The sequence below is a fragment of the Cottoperca gobio genome, chromosome 12, assembly GCF_900634415.1.
Source record: "Cottoperca gobio chromosome 12, fCotGob3.1, whole genome shotgun sequence".
In the NCBI taxonomy this organism is placed as follows: domain Eukaryota; kingdom Metazoa; phylum Chordata; class Actinopteri; order Perciformes; family Bovichtidae; genus Cottoperca; species Cottoperca gobio.
Genome location: NC_041366.1, coordinates 17,393,089 through 17,407,648, shown reverse-complemented (window position 1 = coordinate 17,407,648; position 14,560 = coordinate 17,393,089). Strand labels below are relative to the sequence as shown.

The 14,560-nt window shown below is 39.4% G+C and overlaps 3 protein-coding genes across 4 annotated transcripts; 1 reads left to right on the top strand and 2 right to left on the bottom strand.

Moving 5' to 3' along the window:
* The first annotated feature begins 496 nt into the window (after positions 1-496).
* eif2b1 (eukaryotic translation initiation factor 2B, subunit 1 alpha) lies at positions 497-4,447 on the top strand. The gene is made up of 9 exons (XM_029445329.1): positions 497-843; positions 928-1,029; positions 1,669-1,805; positions 2,532-2,648; positions 3,273-3,385; positions 3,466-3,534; positions 3,616-3,691; positions 4,051-4,176; positions 4,262-4,447. The coding sequence occupies exons 1-9, from the start codon at positions 831-833 to the stop codon at positions 4,415-4,417; spliced, it is 909 nt and encodes a 302-aa protein (XP_029301189.1). The 5' UTR covers positions 497-830; the 3' UTR covers positions 4,418-4,447.
* ddx55 (DEAD (Asp-Glu-Ala-Asp) box polypeptide 55) lies at positions 4,436-9,427 on the bottom strand. Its single transcript, XM_029445328.1, has 14 exons — positions 8,783-9,427; positions 8,644-8,694; positions 8,140-8,226; positions 7,916-8,007; positions 7,534-7,596; positions 7,122-7,271; positions 6,786-6,978; positions 6,622-6,704; positions 5,928-6,059; positions 5,741-5,833; positions 5,511-5,625; positions 5,140-5,308; positions 4,763-5,055; positions 4,436-4,680 (listed from the first exon to the last, which is right to left on the bottom strand). Exons 1-14 carry the CDS (start codon positions 8,888-8,890, stop codon positions 4,501-4,503), a joined length of 1,809 nt encoding a protein of 602 aa, XP_029301188.1. The 5' UTR covers positions 8,891-9,427; the 3' UTR covers positions 4,436-4,500.
* Positions 9,428-10,573: 1,146 nt separating this feature from the next.
* tmed2 (transmembrane p24 trafficking protein 2) lies at positions 10,574-14,141 on the bottom strand. 2 transcript variants are annotated; one of them, XM_029445332.1, is made up of 5 exons: positions 13,707-14,141; positions 12,962-13,154; positions 12,741-12,758; positions 12,302-12,409; positions 10,574-12,211 (listed from the first exon to the last, which is right to left on the bottom strand). In XM_029445332.1, the coding sequence occupies exons 1-5, from the start codon at positions 13,884-13,886 to the stop codon at positions 12,087-12,089; spliced, it is 624 nt and encodes a 207-aa protein (XP_029301192.1). In that variant the 5' UTR covers positions 13,887-14,141; the 3' UTR covers positions 10,574-12,086. The 2 variants fall into 2 exon arrangements, with proteins under 2 accessions (XP_029301192.1, XP_029301193.1); XM_029445333.1 differs by lacking the exon at positions 12,741-12,758 and having other exon boundaries at positions 13,707-14,134.
* Positions 14,142-14,560: the final 419 nt, after the last annotated feature.

Sequence of the window (14,560 nt, the reverse complement as noted above, 5' to 3'; positions counted from 1 at the left end):
TTTGCAAAAAGAAATAATTCTGAAAGTACTGCATTAGTTTATCTTCAGTGTTTTGTGGCTAAATTAAGTTATGCGAGCATATTGTATTTTTTATCCCCCCTCACGGGATGAATAAAGTATTTCTGATTCTGACATGTTATTATTTTTACCTTTTAATTTATACAATATGCATAACAACATTCAAGTATCAAATGTAAAAGTACTCATTGTAACATTTTACCTCTCAGTGTTTTATTTTTATATATTACTAATGCATTTATATAGATGTTGCATTTCGTGTGTGTGTGCTCATTTTTACTACTTTATATACATTTTCCATTTTCTTATTAATGAAAAATGGCCAAAATAAAAAGTAAGGACTTTGCGAAAACAAACAAATAAAAAGGTGTTTACAAAAATTACAAATACAGAACTTTTTTGCTTAAATCTTTACAACAAAATCCATCAATACTCTAATTTAAATCAAAATCTTTCGACAGCACGTGAAGAGTAGTTGGGTCGAGAGAAAAAACGTCTACGTCATCTCTCCGCGACACGTCAACACGCAGCCAGATGAGCTAACACAGTGCAACTCGTCGAATAGTGATAATAAAACTTTCCAGACAGATCAACTATACTTTCATTGGTGGTAGTTTGAGAAGTATAGCTGGTATAGTTGATTTAAAACGAATATTTTTAATTTTGTGTATAGTTTGATTTGAACGACAGGGACGCGGAGTCAGCAGCTCTGGCATGTGTCAAATTATTTTGGGGTGAATTCAGTAAACATCCACCGTTCTTTGATTTAACGCTAAATACTACAGTTTTTAAGCTCTCGTGTGGGTGTCAAGATGAATGAAGAAGGTAATTTGTTTCCCCTTTCCTCTCAAATGTTGTGGTTAGTATCATTATTAACCGTGTTTCTTCTTCGTTGGTTCCTGGGTCCAGAGCTTGTGGAGTATTTCAGGGCTCAGATGAGGAAAGACCCGGACATGGCCTCTGCTGTGGCCGCTATCCGCACTCTGCTGGAGTTCCTCAAGAGAGACAAAGGTGTGTGTTTATTCTCGGCATCATTTCACCTGTTTATGCAATGATGGAAGAAGTATTCAGACCCTTTAATTCAGTAAAAGTACTGATACCACACTGTGAAATGACTACAAGTAAAGTATCATCAGCAAATTTACTTAAAGTTTGAAAATTAAAACTAGTCATTGTGCAGTAAAATGTTCCCTGTCAGTGTTTTACTATTATATATGTATGTCTGCATGTATGTTGTAATTTTTCTGCTGTAGATGTTTAAGGTTGTGCACATTTTAACTCTTTTATAAACTGTTGGGTATTTTAATCTACAGCAACGCATCATATTCTATAAAGTATGTCCTTTTCAGAAAAACAGCTTTGTGATGATGCATTTCCCAGCTGCTCCAAGAGGGTTTTTAAATCGAGAATTTTCTCAACACATTAAGAAACCTCCTTTAGTTTATCACAAATATTTAAAATCAACACATTTGGATTTGCATTGTTTTCACTGGACAAGAAGGAAATGATGAATTGTAATCTGAAAAGTAAAGCTGACAGACAAATGTAGTGGAGTAAAAAGTACAATATTTACCTCTGAGATATAGTGGAGTAGAAATATCCTATGTTTTTGAGTCAACCTGTTTTGGAAACCTTTTCCTGCCTATTCAGGTAATACTATCCAGGGCCTGAGGGAGAGCCTAACGTGGGCCACAGACTGCCTGACAAGAGTGGACTCCTCTGTGGCCGTGTCCTCGGGAGGAGAGCTCTTCCTGCGCTTCATAAGTCTCACATCACTGGAGCACGAGGTAGGTGGCCTGCTTGGGACACGACTGTGCACACAAACAAACCGATAGTACACTTCACCTCAAAAACATCCATCTGCTTGTTTGGGGTCGGGTTGCGGTGGCAGCAGGCTAAGCAAGGTAGTACAGATGTCCCAATACTGGCCATAAAGAGCTTCCTAGTCTAATTCCAATGTAAGACATGTGGGACAAAATCCACAGTTCTCATTCGATGCATTCTAATATGAAGCTTCAGCAGTTTGAGTTAGTGGGTATCTTCCAAAAGATGGTATTTCTTACTACACAAAAGCCTCTTTTTGTTTCCTGGACAGTGTTCCCTTGCTGGGATAGTAACACAAAGAGGGAAGCTATTGCTACAACTAACTTAATACCCACTTGATTTGACCAGGAATGTTGTGGTCTGCTTCTTTACCTCTCGGCCACCATGACGTCCACATGTTTTCATGCTTTCATACAACATGGAGACCATAATGTAGGGACATAGGATTCACACATAATGTGATTGATAAAGTAAATGAAGAAGCAAAAAGTGTTTATATTTAAAAGAATAGTTCAGAGTTTGGTTGGTGAGTGGGATTGTGCCTTAAAGAGAAGTATTATGTTACATGTTACTGTTATATTTGATTAAAAGCGTTCTCCTACATGAGAACACATTGACAGGAAAACCAATCAGAGTATTTTTTGTCTCATATGTTATAACAAACTCACTTTTGTCGCTCTGTCTGTCAGGATCTGTCTCGCTGTAAGAAGGTGATGGAGGAGAGAGGAGAACTTTTTCTGAAGAAGATCTCAATGTCCAGGACCAAAGTCGCTAAACTCTGTCACACCTTCATCAAAGACGGAGCTGTACGTATTTGTTTTACATACATGTTACCTCTTTAAGTTGTTAGTTAGTTATTTAGTTAGTTAGTTAAACCTAAATAATTCAGAAAGTCTCATTGGAATCAAGATCTATTTTACGAGCGAAAGACACACACACACACACACACTTATATATACATACACTTATATATACATACAAGTTTACAAGCTTTTTTATGCATTCTGATTTCATTTGAAATGTGAATGATTTTTTATTTAATTAACTTTAATATATATTTTATTTTATATATATATATATATATATATATATATATGTGTAAAAAGAAATGATATAATATATATATTATATATAATAATAATAATAATAAATATATATATATATATATATATATAAAAACAAATATATATATATTTTATTTAATAAATATATATATATATATATATATATATATATTTAAATATATATATATTATTATTATTATTATTATATATAATATATATATTATATCATTTCTTTTTTTGAGTTGGAAGGATTTTAGTCAGCACTGCTTAGATCTCTGCAGACATTCAGTACACTGTTTGTACACACAGAATTTGGGCAATTTAATGACACATTTTTCCCTCAGTCTAAATATTTTCCTTTCACAGAAAATCCTGACTCACTCGTACTCCAGAGTCGTCCTCCGGGTGCTGGAAAAAGCTGCAGCTGAGAAGAAACGCTTCTCTGTCTATGTGACTGAATCGCAGCCTGACTCAGCTGGGTGAGTGATTAGCGTCAGTTAATTGTGTTTTATTCTGAGGGGACACACACTCATGGAATCAGACTTTTCCTTTTACACAGGCGACAGATGGCAGACGCTCTGAGTAAGCTCAATGTTCCAGTCACAGTAGTTCTGGATGCAGCTGTGGGGTAAATATATTCATCAAATTCAAATAGTGTCATAGTTTGACAACATTATTCATGCAGTGTTTGTTTTTTTATTTTTCAAAGGTATGTCTTGGAGAAAGTAGACCTAGTTATCGTGGGTGCAGAGGGAGTCGTTGAGAGCGGAGGGATCATCAACAAGGTGAGTTTCACAGAACAAGGTCAACATAAGTTTGTGGAATAAAAAAGACAATATCTCTGTTTCATTTTTGTTTTAAACCTATTATGAGTCATACTTAAAAAGATTAAATAAAGGTACTTCCCTTACCTCTGTACAAACAGGTTGAAATGATCTCAGCGCAGTGGCAGATTTTTAGACTCATCTAAAAGAAAAACCCAAGCGATCAGAGACGTGGTGGAATACAAAGTTTAATATTTCTCTCTGAAATTAAGTGGAGTAGACGCATGAAGTAGCTCAAAACTGAAAAAAACATATATTTTACTTGTACTTTTATCACTGCTTGTAATACAGAACTAAATGTTTCACCTTCGTTTTTGCAGATTGGCACTTATCAGACGGCCGTGTGCTCTAAAGCTCACAACAAGCCTTTCTACGTCGTGGCAGAGAGTTTCAAGTTCGTCCGTCTCTATCCACTCAACCAGCAGGACGTGCCCGATAGATTTAAGGTATGACGGCAGAATTTCATCAAAACTCATTTTGCGTTCTACGTTTAAGAGCATTTCTTTACAAGTCTTCTCCTCGCCTCCACAGTACAAAGCAGACACTCTGAAGAACGTAAAGAACCTGTCGGAAGAGCATCCGATGATCGATTACACGCCTCCCTCCCTCATCACCCTCCTCTTCACTGACCTGGGAGTCCTCACCCCGTCTGCTGTCAGCGACGAACTCATCAAGCTTTATTTATAACTCAATAAAACCCATTTATGAAAAGGTAAACAAATGTTTATTTGTATTCTGATTTTTACATAGACAAATTTGAACACAGCTGATCACACGTCCTCGACCTCTGGGCCGCCGTGTGACGGTCCTCCTGCTTTGTGTTTTGACTTTGTTCCACTTGTTATTTGCTCCTCAAAGTCCTCCTCGGTGATTTGTCCTCTCTTTAGTCTCTTGAGGATACGAGTGTCATTTAAAAGCTCTTGCATGTCTTCATCCTCCACGTCAGAGCCCTGCAGACACAGAAAAGATAAAAGAGTCATAAATAAATGCAGCCCACTGATGGTTTCATCAACAGATTGGAAATGAAAGTACCTCTTCGCGCCTCCTCTTGATTGACGTCTTTAGCCTGCGCTCCCTCTTGGTCTTCTGTTTCGACCAGGACTTATTCTTGGTGAAGTTCCTTTTGGGAAGGGGGATCTTTTCTTGCTCTTTCAGCTCGGCGAGCATCATCTTTCTCTGCTTCTGCCTGCTCTTGTCCTTGTAGCGGATGGTCTCTGTGTCCACTGTCGTCTCGATGAAATCGGGAAACGTCTTCCCCCTCAGCTCGGGCATCTTCGGCAGGCGAAGGAGGGCAAAGCTGCGGGCTAAGGTGGCAAAGTCCATATCTAGACAAAGAAATGCAGCACAACATGTTATGTCTGCACTCCATGCGTACTGCAGAATTGGATTCAAGATGTGGCTGTTTTCACCTTTGATCCTGAAGATGAGACTACATTCGTGTTTGGCGTAGGCCTGGACGTACGACACGAAGGCTCTCATGCCTCTGTCAAACATGGCTCGGTCTGCCAGAGCCATGGCCTTCACTTTGGGAAGCACATCCACGACATCCTTTGAGAGGACCAACTTCTGGAGTGGGCACTGAGGAGATGACAAAAGACTCATATCTTACCATGCGTCTATACTTTTAAAAAGGTAATCTGCCATCACAATATTAACAACAGTAGTTCACAGCGAATCACTTTAAAACCTATGTGGCCAACATTCCTGTGTCTTTCAAGTACTCGTACGATATGGATCCACAGGGGGTGGGGGGAGCAGGTATTAAAGGGGAATAACTCACTTTCTGATTGATGGACAAAAAATTGACATACGCCTCCTCCATTGGCAGCAGAAAGACGAGGGCGTTGCCCTGATTGCCGATACGTGCTGTACGTCCACAGCGATGGACAAAGGCACTGAGACAAAGAAATTCAGCTGCATTTGTAAAATTATAATCATGATTTATTACTCACTCTTAAAATTATACAGCATTTCTACAGTCGTTTCAGAGACCTAACTTTTCTCACTCACCTGGCACAGCTGGGAGGATCGTACTGCAGCACCCAGTTCACCTCAGGGATATCAATGCCTCTGGCCATGACATCTGTACACACCAAGATCCCACTGCGACATAATACAAATATGAACAATTATATATAGGAGTGCCGATTACACACAAACAGATTTATTGTAGTTGTACATGCACACAAAGTTTCACCTTTTCAGGGCCCGAAAGTCAGCAAAGATCTTGTTGCGTTTGTTTTTCATCTTGCCGTGGATGCAGTGGACTGTGACCTTCTTGACCAGAAACTCCAGAGCTCGGCCGTAGTACTCCACACACGCACACGTACTGATGGTGAGATAATAACAAGTCATCTCAGGCAGACACCATAACGTCGGGCAGACACTGTGGGGCACTTTGATGGGGGTCACAAAGCAGGATTCATTTCCTGAACAATCAATGATCTGCCTGTTGGTTGGATGTCGAGCATGTGAGACATTTTGGTCTTTTAGTTTGAGCAGTTTCACGCTCTGATTTCGAAAATCAGAATTTGTTTTATTGCCAAGTTTTTCCACATACAAGGAATCTGCTTTGATGTATTGGAAATTAAAAGTGGAAGAGCTGTGCATTTCTAGTGGTATTATTGTGAAGAAATGTTAACTGTAGTGAGCTTGTTTCAATGTTATTGTAGTATTTCACACATTGTGGCTAAAACTGAACTTCGCTGCAGAACAGACACGATATTGTCGGCATCATCCAGACACCTGCGGCTCCAAAGTAACACTGAGTCTCTTTTTGGCAACAGTTTTGTGGACGTGTCGTCTTCTTTGTATTATTTTTATTGAACAAAACCAACTGGGGGCTCTGTTTACGTTACTGTATGTTCACACACACACACACACACACACACCTGAAGAACACCAGATTCTTCTCGTGCTTGTGTTGCCTTAGAAACATCACCAGGTTGTTGAACTTGTTCTCTGCTCTACATATCTGAAATGAAAACAGAGTTTTTGTGTCATTACATTTTAATTTGGGACCGATTGATGTGAAAACTGTTGGTGTGTAACTCACGGTGTAGTAGTTTGCGAGTCTGGAGGGCGTTTTCTGTACAGCGGCGGAGGCAGCCACGCCTTTCTCTTTGACAGTGATGCGTACAGGGTTTCTGAGGCCGGCCCTCACCAGCTTCTCCAGCTCCTGAGTCTGAGTGGCTGAAAACAAGCCTGTCCGTCTCTGTTTAGGCAGGAAGCCCAAGATGATATTCAGACTGGACACACAAACAAAAACAGACTGTTAGCGTCACAAAGAGCTAAAATAATTCAAATGTATGTATATCTATTTTTGAAGAAATGTTCTAGGACTAACTTTCTTCTCCACTAAAATCAAAAGATTTTCACTTGTATTCTGTACCTGGCCTCGAAGCCCATGTCGAGAAGTCTATCGGCCTCATCGAGAACCAGCACATCAAGACTCTTGACTGAGCTGGCTAAGTCCAGACCGTCCGCCTTCCTCCTGAACATATCCTCCAGACGGCCCGGTGTCGCAATCACAATGTTTGCCCTGAAACACACACACACACAAATTACACCACTGGTACATGAGGACGAGTGGTGTAAGATACTGGCCATGTATTCTCCAGGCCTTAGATTTATGTGCATGATCTCTACTCTTCTACCCCCTCAGGCGAATGCCATCTACATTTGCACTTTACCCTGCTCATTGCCTCCTTGGACACTAGTTTATTTATTTAAGGGACATTTAATTAGCATAACGACTGGAAACAGGGAAACTCACTAATAAACACTTTAGATCTGGTTCATACCCGTGTTCCTTGAACTTTTCCACATCATCTATCGGGTTGGTGCCACCAATCAGTAAAATCTGCCTGAAAAACAAACATACAAAAAGTTTTTTAATTAATAGAATGAAAACACGATGAATTGATACAAAACACAAAGAGGGCACAGTTCTGTCCTTCTGCACTAATGGAGAAAACCTTTAAGATATTATCCTTTCCAGAGATTAAACCAAAGTGTCCTGATAAACACATTAAAACAATTTGACAGATAATCACATTTTTTCTGGAGCCATCAACCGCATCATGTGGCGCTTGAGTTAAGAGTATTTAAATACCATTCTAAAAGGTGGGAATTCTGTGTTGCGTTCTTGGATCTAACTTCCTTTTAAAGTGACTTTGTACTTACGTATACTGTGGAAATTTCTGAAGGAACAGCGCAATCACTTCGCTGATCTGCAGGGCCAATTCTCTTGTGGGAGTGATCACCAGGGCACCGACCTGCAGAAAACAACCATGTAAAGCAACGTGTTGAAGATTCTCAGCATCTAGGAGACTTGTAGGCGCTACAGTGAATGTAAAAGTTACAGGTGGAAGAGAACTCTAAATCTTGAGCTTTGGTTTTGGCCTCACCTGCATCTTCTTTAGCTTTTCCTCTCTCTTCAGGAGCAGCTCTATAATAGGAATGACAAAAGCAAGTGTCTTTCCGCTCCCAGTCACCTACAACGATACAACATTCAGTGAGCTGCACAGGAAATGCTGAAGAAAAAGGTTCCAGATATCCATGAAATATTGTGCAGAAGATAAGTAGCAATTGAATCAATTAGTCAATCGTACAAAAAGTTAAAGTACTCATTATACAGATAATTTTTATGCATTTGTGTTCAACCCTTTAATGTTGCAGCTGGTAAAGGTGTATTTATGATACAACTTTATATACTGCTGGATAGTTGAATCTATAATATCAATAATGCATATCATTTATTAGTTGATTTATATGTTGTGTTAACAATCTCATTCTACAAAGTAACTAAAGTAGTGAAGTAAACACAACATTGGCTTCAAAGTGTAGTGGAATAACAGAACATGAAAATACTCATGTACAGTACTTGAGCAAATGTACGCAGTTGCACTTACCGCCTCAGCAGCCACATCTTTGTTACTCATGAACAACGGGATACAAGCAGACTAGAAAGAAACAATAATATAGATCAGATTATGTGTTTACTTAACAGTCAGTGGTGTTCTAGAGAGCAATGTTAAAAGTGTTTGTTACCTGTACAGGTGTCATGTGCGTGAACTTCACTTCATCGAGTGTTTGTAAAATCCCGTCGTTGAGTTTAACAGGTAAACTCTCCCACGTCCCTTCTGTTGTGTTATCCATGATGGATGTATACAATTAAAAACCGTTTTATGCTAAAGTGGTTAGCCACCGCTGGGCTGAATCTCCACGCTGCTCCTGTTTCCGGGTGCGCTGCTGTTTACAGACCGGGTGGGAACAAAAGCGTTGTCACGAGAATCTTTCCCCGTGTACCCATGTATTTCTTTTCTTTTAATTCAATTTACTATTTTTTTTTTAACTGCAAAAGATACAAAAGTGGTGGAAGAAACATGCAGGTGCCTTACTTAAGTACAATTCATTTTTTAAATTGCTTTTAAGCCTTTTAGTTCCTTTTTTTGTATTGTTGTAATTGTCCTAAAGTGTTTTTGCTGGAGGTCCAACTGTCTGTCGTCTGTCTTCCAGTACCAGGGTGTCGGATCCCAAGGATGTTCTACGTTCTCATATTGCTCCTCTGTGTTTGTTGTCGTATTATTTTCTCTGTGACGGGCCAGCATCTTTGACAATAGCTACTCAGGTTCACTGTGTCGTCTTTTTTAAACCAGAGGAGCATCTGCAGCAAGACATTCCTCACTGCTCTACTGTCATCACATAGGAAAGTTCAGGTGAAGCAGCAAGCTGAGTGACTTCCACTTCCCCTATGACCCCTTGACAGTGACTTCCACTTCCCCTATGACCCCTTGACAGTCTCGTTGTGCATGCTTGTGTCCGTGGCAGGAATACATCCTTTAGCAGACTATCAACATTGTCCAGGACAGTCTGCAGGCTGTTGTCACATTCCTGACAAGATTGCTGCTCACTTGTATCAATGATTGTAGTCACAAGTGAGGACTTGAGCTTGAGAGTCCGGTACAGCACACGGTATAGTAAAGCCTAAATCACACTCATGTGGTGTCTTTTCATTTAGGAGAATTTGAGTTAATAATCACAGAGCAGTCCATGGCTGGGATATTAAACTTGCTTAAATGTACACACTTTTGCAGTACTATATTATTACATACAGTACCAGTCAAAAGTTTCTGGTACTGTATATTGTATTATCATTATTACTGCTTTAACATGGGAGCAGCGTTTTAATTGGCATAGGTTGAGCCAAATCTAATTTTACTCACATATAGATAGGCCTAATTGGTAAATGGATAACTTTAAACAATGTGCCATCCTTTATAAGTAATCATGTTTTTAGATGTAGAATCTTTATATGCAAAGGAACTTGTAAATTGTAAAAGCAGGCTACATAGTGGAGTAGAAGTAGTAAGAAGTGCAAGTGCTGTACCATAAAACTGCACTTGCACATTGCTTGAGTAAAAGTACTTGGTTGCTTTCTACCACTGCAGACATTTGACTTCAATGTCAATAGGCACTATTACAAGTACAATTCCTGCATTCAAAAGCTTAACAACAGGTATTAGTGTTTGGAATTCATTTTCAACTTTACAGGTAGAGGAGAAGTTTGTGTGATGCTGTAGTATCATTCACATATCAGAGAGCTCGTCAACAAGTCAAGTCAGATTCTTGGAGCCTTCAGCAGACATGTTGACTAGTGATAGCAGGAAAAACCAGTGAAATGAATTAGATTAATGGTTCAGTTCCAGCTGAATGTCAACTTTAGTTTAATTCCACATTTCGACCTGGTCATGAGCTTCACCTAGTTTAAAAAGTACATAATTAGAAATGTTGAAACTTTCTCAATAAGACATTACCGCCTGTTAAAAAAGACAAAGTAACTGTACAGAATATTGGCTTTATTATGAAACCTGGGGCTTTTTTTTCCACAGACAATCATTCTACATTTGTACAGATCCATTTACCAGATTTAGTTGTTGTAATCACAAAAAAAAGGAGAAACTGTGTACAGAGCAGTTTACCGTTCAGAGCTCACCCAAGATTGTTTTTAATACAAAACCGGAGCATATTCAGTGACACGCAACACTCACAATGTTGCAGCTGTGTACTAGATATGAAGCTAATGCCGTGGACGTAAGGTTTTTTATTTTTTACCTTGATGGATGGGGAAATAAAAAGGTAAAAGATATTGATTTGAAAAGCGTCATCCAAATAGTTGCACGTCAAAGGATATGCTCCTGAAAAAAAAAAACTTCAAAATTGTATACAATCATATAATTTAAAATCCCTAACCCCGACAAAACTATAGTAGAAGCAACTAAAGCACACAGCAGTCATTAGGTGTCAGACTCCCCCCCCCCCACCCGCCCTCAATCAACCAACATGTAACAAGTTATTTCAGTACTCCTTACTTTGAAGCTTTACTCCAAATAGTTCAGTTTAAAATCAAACCCAACCTCAGCTCTTCAAGGTCTTCATGCTAAGTGGAAATGTGGAAATGTAAGTGTTTGAAAATTAAACCAACTTGTGAACTCTTAGGCCAAGAAACCACTTGACTGTTGCCATGTTCTGACCTACGTAGGGAGTCACAGTTTCCCTGAAAAAGAAGCCCAATGAAGCCCCCTTTCCCCCGCAGCGTGGATTGCTATGAATCAACAGACAGAGCTAAAAGCCGTACAGTTTCCCTTAAAATACCAGCTGCAGTGAAAATCCTTCAGATATTTAGATGCATTTATCAGGAGTGCAATTTGTTGTTTGAGAGCATAAACACAAAGTACAGATATCACATATCTGCCAGCACACTGTCTGACTTGGCTTAGACGCTAGAAAAAAACACAACTCCAGCATCTCAGACAAAGAAAATCAAATGATTTCTGTTTTCATGCGTATCTTATGAAATGGGTCCCATTTCAATGTTTAAATTCTCCTGTTAGGACTCCACACAGGGCTATCCAATTATGGACCTTCCTTGACTGTAGGAAGAAGACTAGAGGCACACCCATGTGCTTATAATGGGATCCTTAGATAAAACGTCTTTTTCTTCTGTCTGCCTTTACTTAAAATTATGAGCCTCACAGTAATTCACACAGGTAAAACTGTACAGGCAAGTGAGTTGTACTTGACTGAAATTAACAATATTGGACAAATGTACACAAAAAAAAGAAATGACTAATGAAATCTGACATCTATCCCAGAATTTTTTGGCCATTCGTTCAAAACAAACACTAATTACATTTATAAAGAAGGAACCAAATAGGTAACAGGTGAACAAAACATCTGAGATCCAATCATATGTAGGCTTTACTCAAATCTGCCAGTCTCATTTCCAGAGTGTAAATAACTGTCTTGGTGTTGGAGAAATCAGTGAAGGACACAGATGGACCGTTTAATCGCACTAAACCACTCGCCGTACTTCAAAAAATCTCTTCAGGTAGTAAATCTGTCCAAGTGTCATGGCCACCAGAACCAGAGCTTCAAAGAACGACCACAGCACCACTCTGCTGTTTGTGTTGTCATTGACTAGAAGGAGAGAAGAAGACAGTTTTTGAATTTCCACTCAATTAAAAGTACAAACTGGTTTCTTGATTGATCTTTTGGCTCTGCACTCACTTGCTCTGTGTATCCTCTCACGAACCTCCATGTACTCCTGCTCATGCTTTACAGCAGTCATAGCAACTGCCAGCTCATTGATCATCTCCTCCAGCTTGTTTTGGTGGGCTGAAATAGGTAAAAGTAATGATCAGTAATGGACCATAAAACAGTTGATGTGCACTAAAAACACATGCATGATGTATGCAATACATGCATAACAGTTTTGCAATTGTGACGCATGTCGCAGGTGATGCCGCTCCATCACCAGAGACATTTTTATATCATACATGTTCTCACTGTGCAAATAGTCAAGCCATTCAAACAATACAACTCCATATGTATTGTAGAAATGCACATTAGTTTATACTATGAAAACAACGCTGGTTAGAGAAAACTCTGCAGTGCATCACAAACTCAAAACTCTATTTCACATCAGCAGTTTTGCCCTGTGCCCTACCATCCCAGCTGTCACCACCTACAAAGAGGAACAGAATGCCCAAAATAAAGTCAAGTCAAAAAGGGAAAGAAACCATCAAAAACAGTGACACAATCAGCAGAATACAGACAGAAAAACTGGTTTGCACTCGGCGTGATCTATCTGGGAAAAGCTGTTTGATGTCCATGTTCATCAGAATTTCTTAATTTCTTTCTGTAAACAAACATGTGCCTTTAATTTACCTTCTGTCTCCATGTCCTGGCCTTTAGGGGCCTCTCCAATGTCAATCGTGAACATGACGATCTTGGGTGTCATGGTTGACATCTTGTTGCTGAAGCAGAACTTGTATGTTCCGTCCATGTGTGCTGCCACAGAGTATTTCCCACTTGACTCTCTGTCCCCTTTGTAAATCTGCTTACCATCAGGTCCTGTTATCTGGAAAGGACACAAGAAAAAAACTAAAACATCCGAGTAAAAATCACTGCTGCATGAGGTTCAGGACATAAATAACATGATGGCACTGTTGTAACATATGGCAGCAACATCTGTGCACACAATACAACCAGTTGCGCTTTAAAAAACACAGCACAGTTTCCACAGATAAATCGAAAGATATTAAATGTTATTTATAGATGATGCTCAGATTACTGGTTACATAGTTAGCTATCATAACTTATCCGGACATAATGCTAACACTGCACTTCCTGTATTCTTATGAATAATTCAATTAACATTTCCAGGCACATAAGAACAGAAAGCTGGACGAATAATAATGTTTAATTAAGTGATTACATATTTTAATTTAAAAGTAGTTGATAGCGATTAACCCGGACAGCAACTAGTTAACTTGACTTTACATGGAGAGACGCGGCAGCTAACGTTAGCTAGCACAGGCCTAATGTATGACCATTGCAGATTAAGTTAAAAAACAAAACACATTACTCTATATTAAGTGGCTGGTTTTTTTATCTCAGTGAAGTATCTCACCTCGACATCGATGTCCAGGAAGCCTCCTTCTGCAACCTCAAACATGAGGCCCATCTTTGTGCCAGAGTTGACCCGCTCGTAGAAGCACTCCTCGGCATGGGCGTCTATGCTAACGAAGTAGCCGGACGCAGTGGCGGACAGGACGGCCAGCAAGACAACCAGCTCCGACACGGTAAACATGTTTCAAAATGTTTTATAGCGGGCGTCACAACAAGTCAGGTGATATAAAGAGCGTCCTCGCTTCAGTGTAATCTGTAAGAGTGCAGGATGTCAGTCTGTATGAGGGAAATTGTTGCCGGAGAAAAACGTTAGCCGCACCAGCCTCGGCTGCTGTGTACTGCTCTGTGACTGCCACGTACAGGCTTAAACGGCAACCGGCGAGGGCCAAATTTAAGAGCGTGCGGCGCAAGTGCTGTCAGAATGAAGCCGCGTGTGACTCTTCATCTGTTTTTAGCTCGAACATCTCATCAACCTCGGCCAGTGATGATGGAAGTATTCAGATATTTAATTAATAACACATGTGAAAATACTCCACTACAATTAAAAGTAATTTAAACCTTACTTAGGTGAAAGTATGCAAGTATTAGGCTATCAGCAAAAACTTCCTAATGCACTTATTATGCGGTAAGATGTTCCCTATCAGTGTTTTGCAATTTAATATATATAGTGTTTTTGGATTAATATTACTGCTGCATTAAAGTGTATGTTGCATTTTACTGCTTTTACTTTAAGGTTGTGCCAATTTGAACTCCTTTATATTCTGTTGGGTAGTTTAATCTATAGCAATGCATCATATTTGATACAATCATCATATGTTTGTAGCGTCGTAACAAACCTGTAAAAAACCACGTATC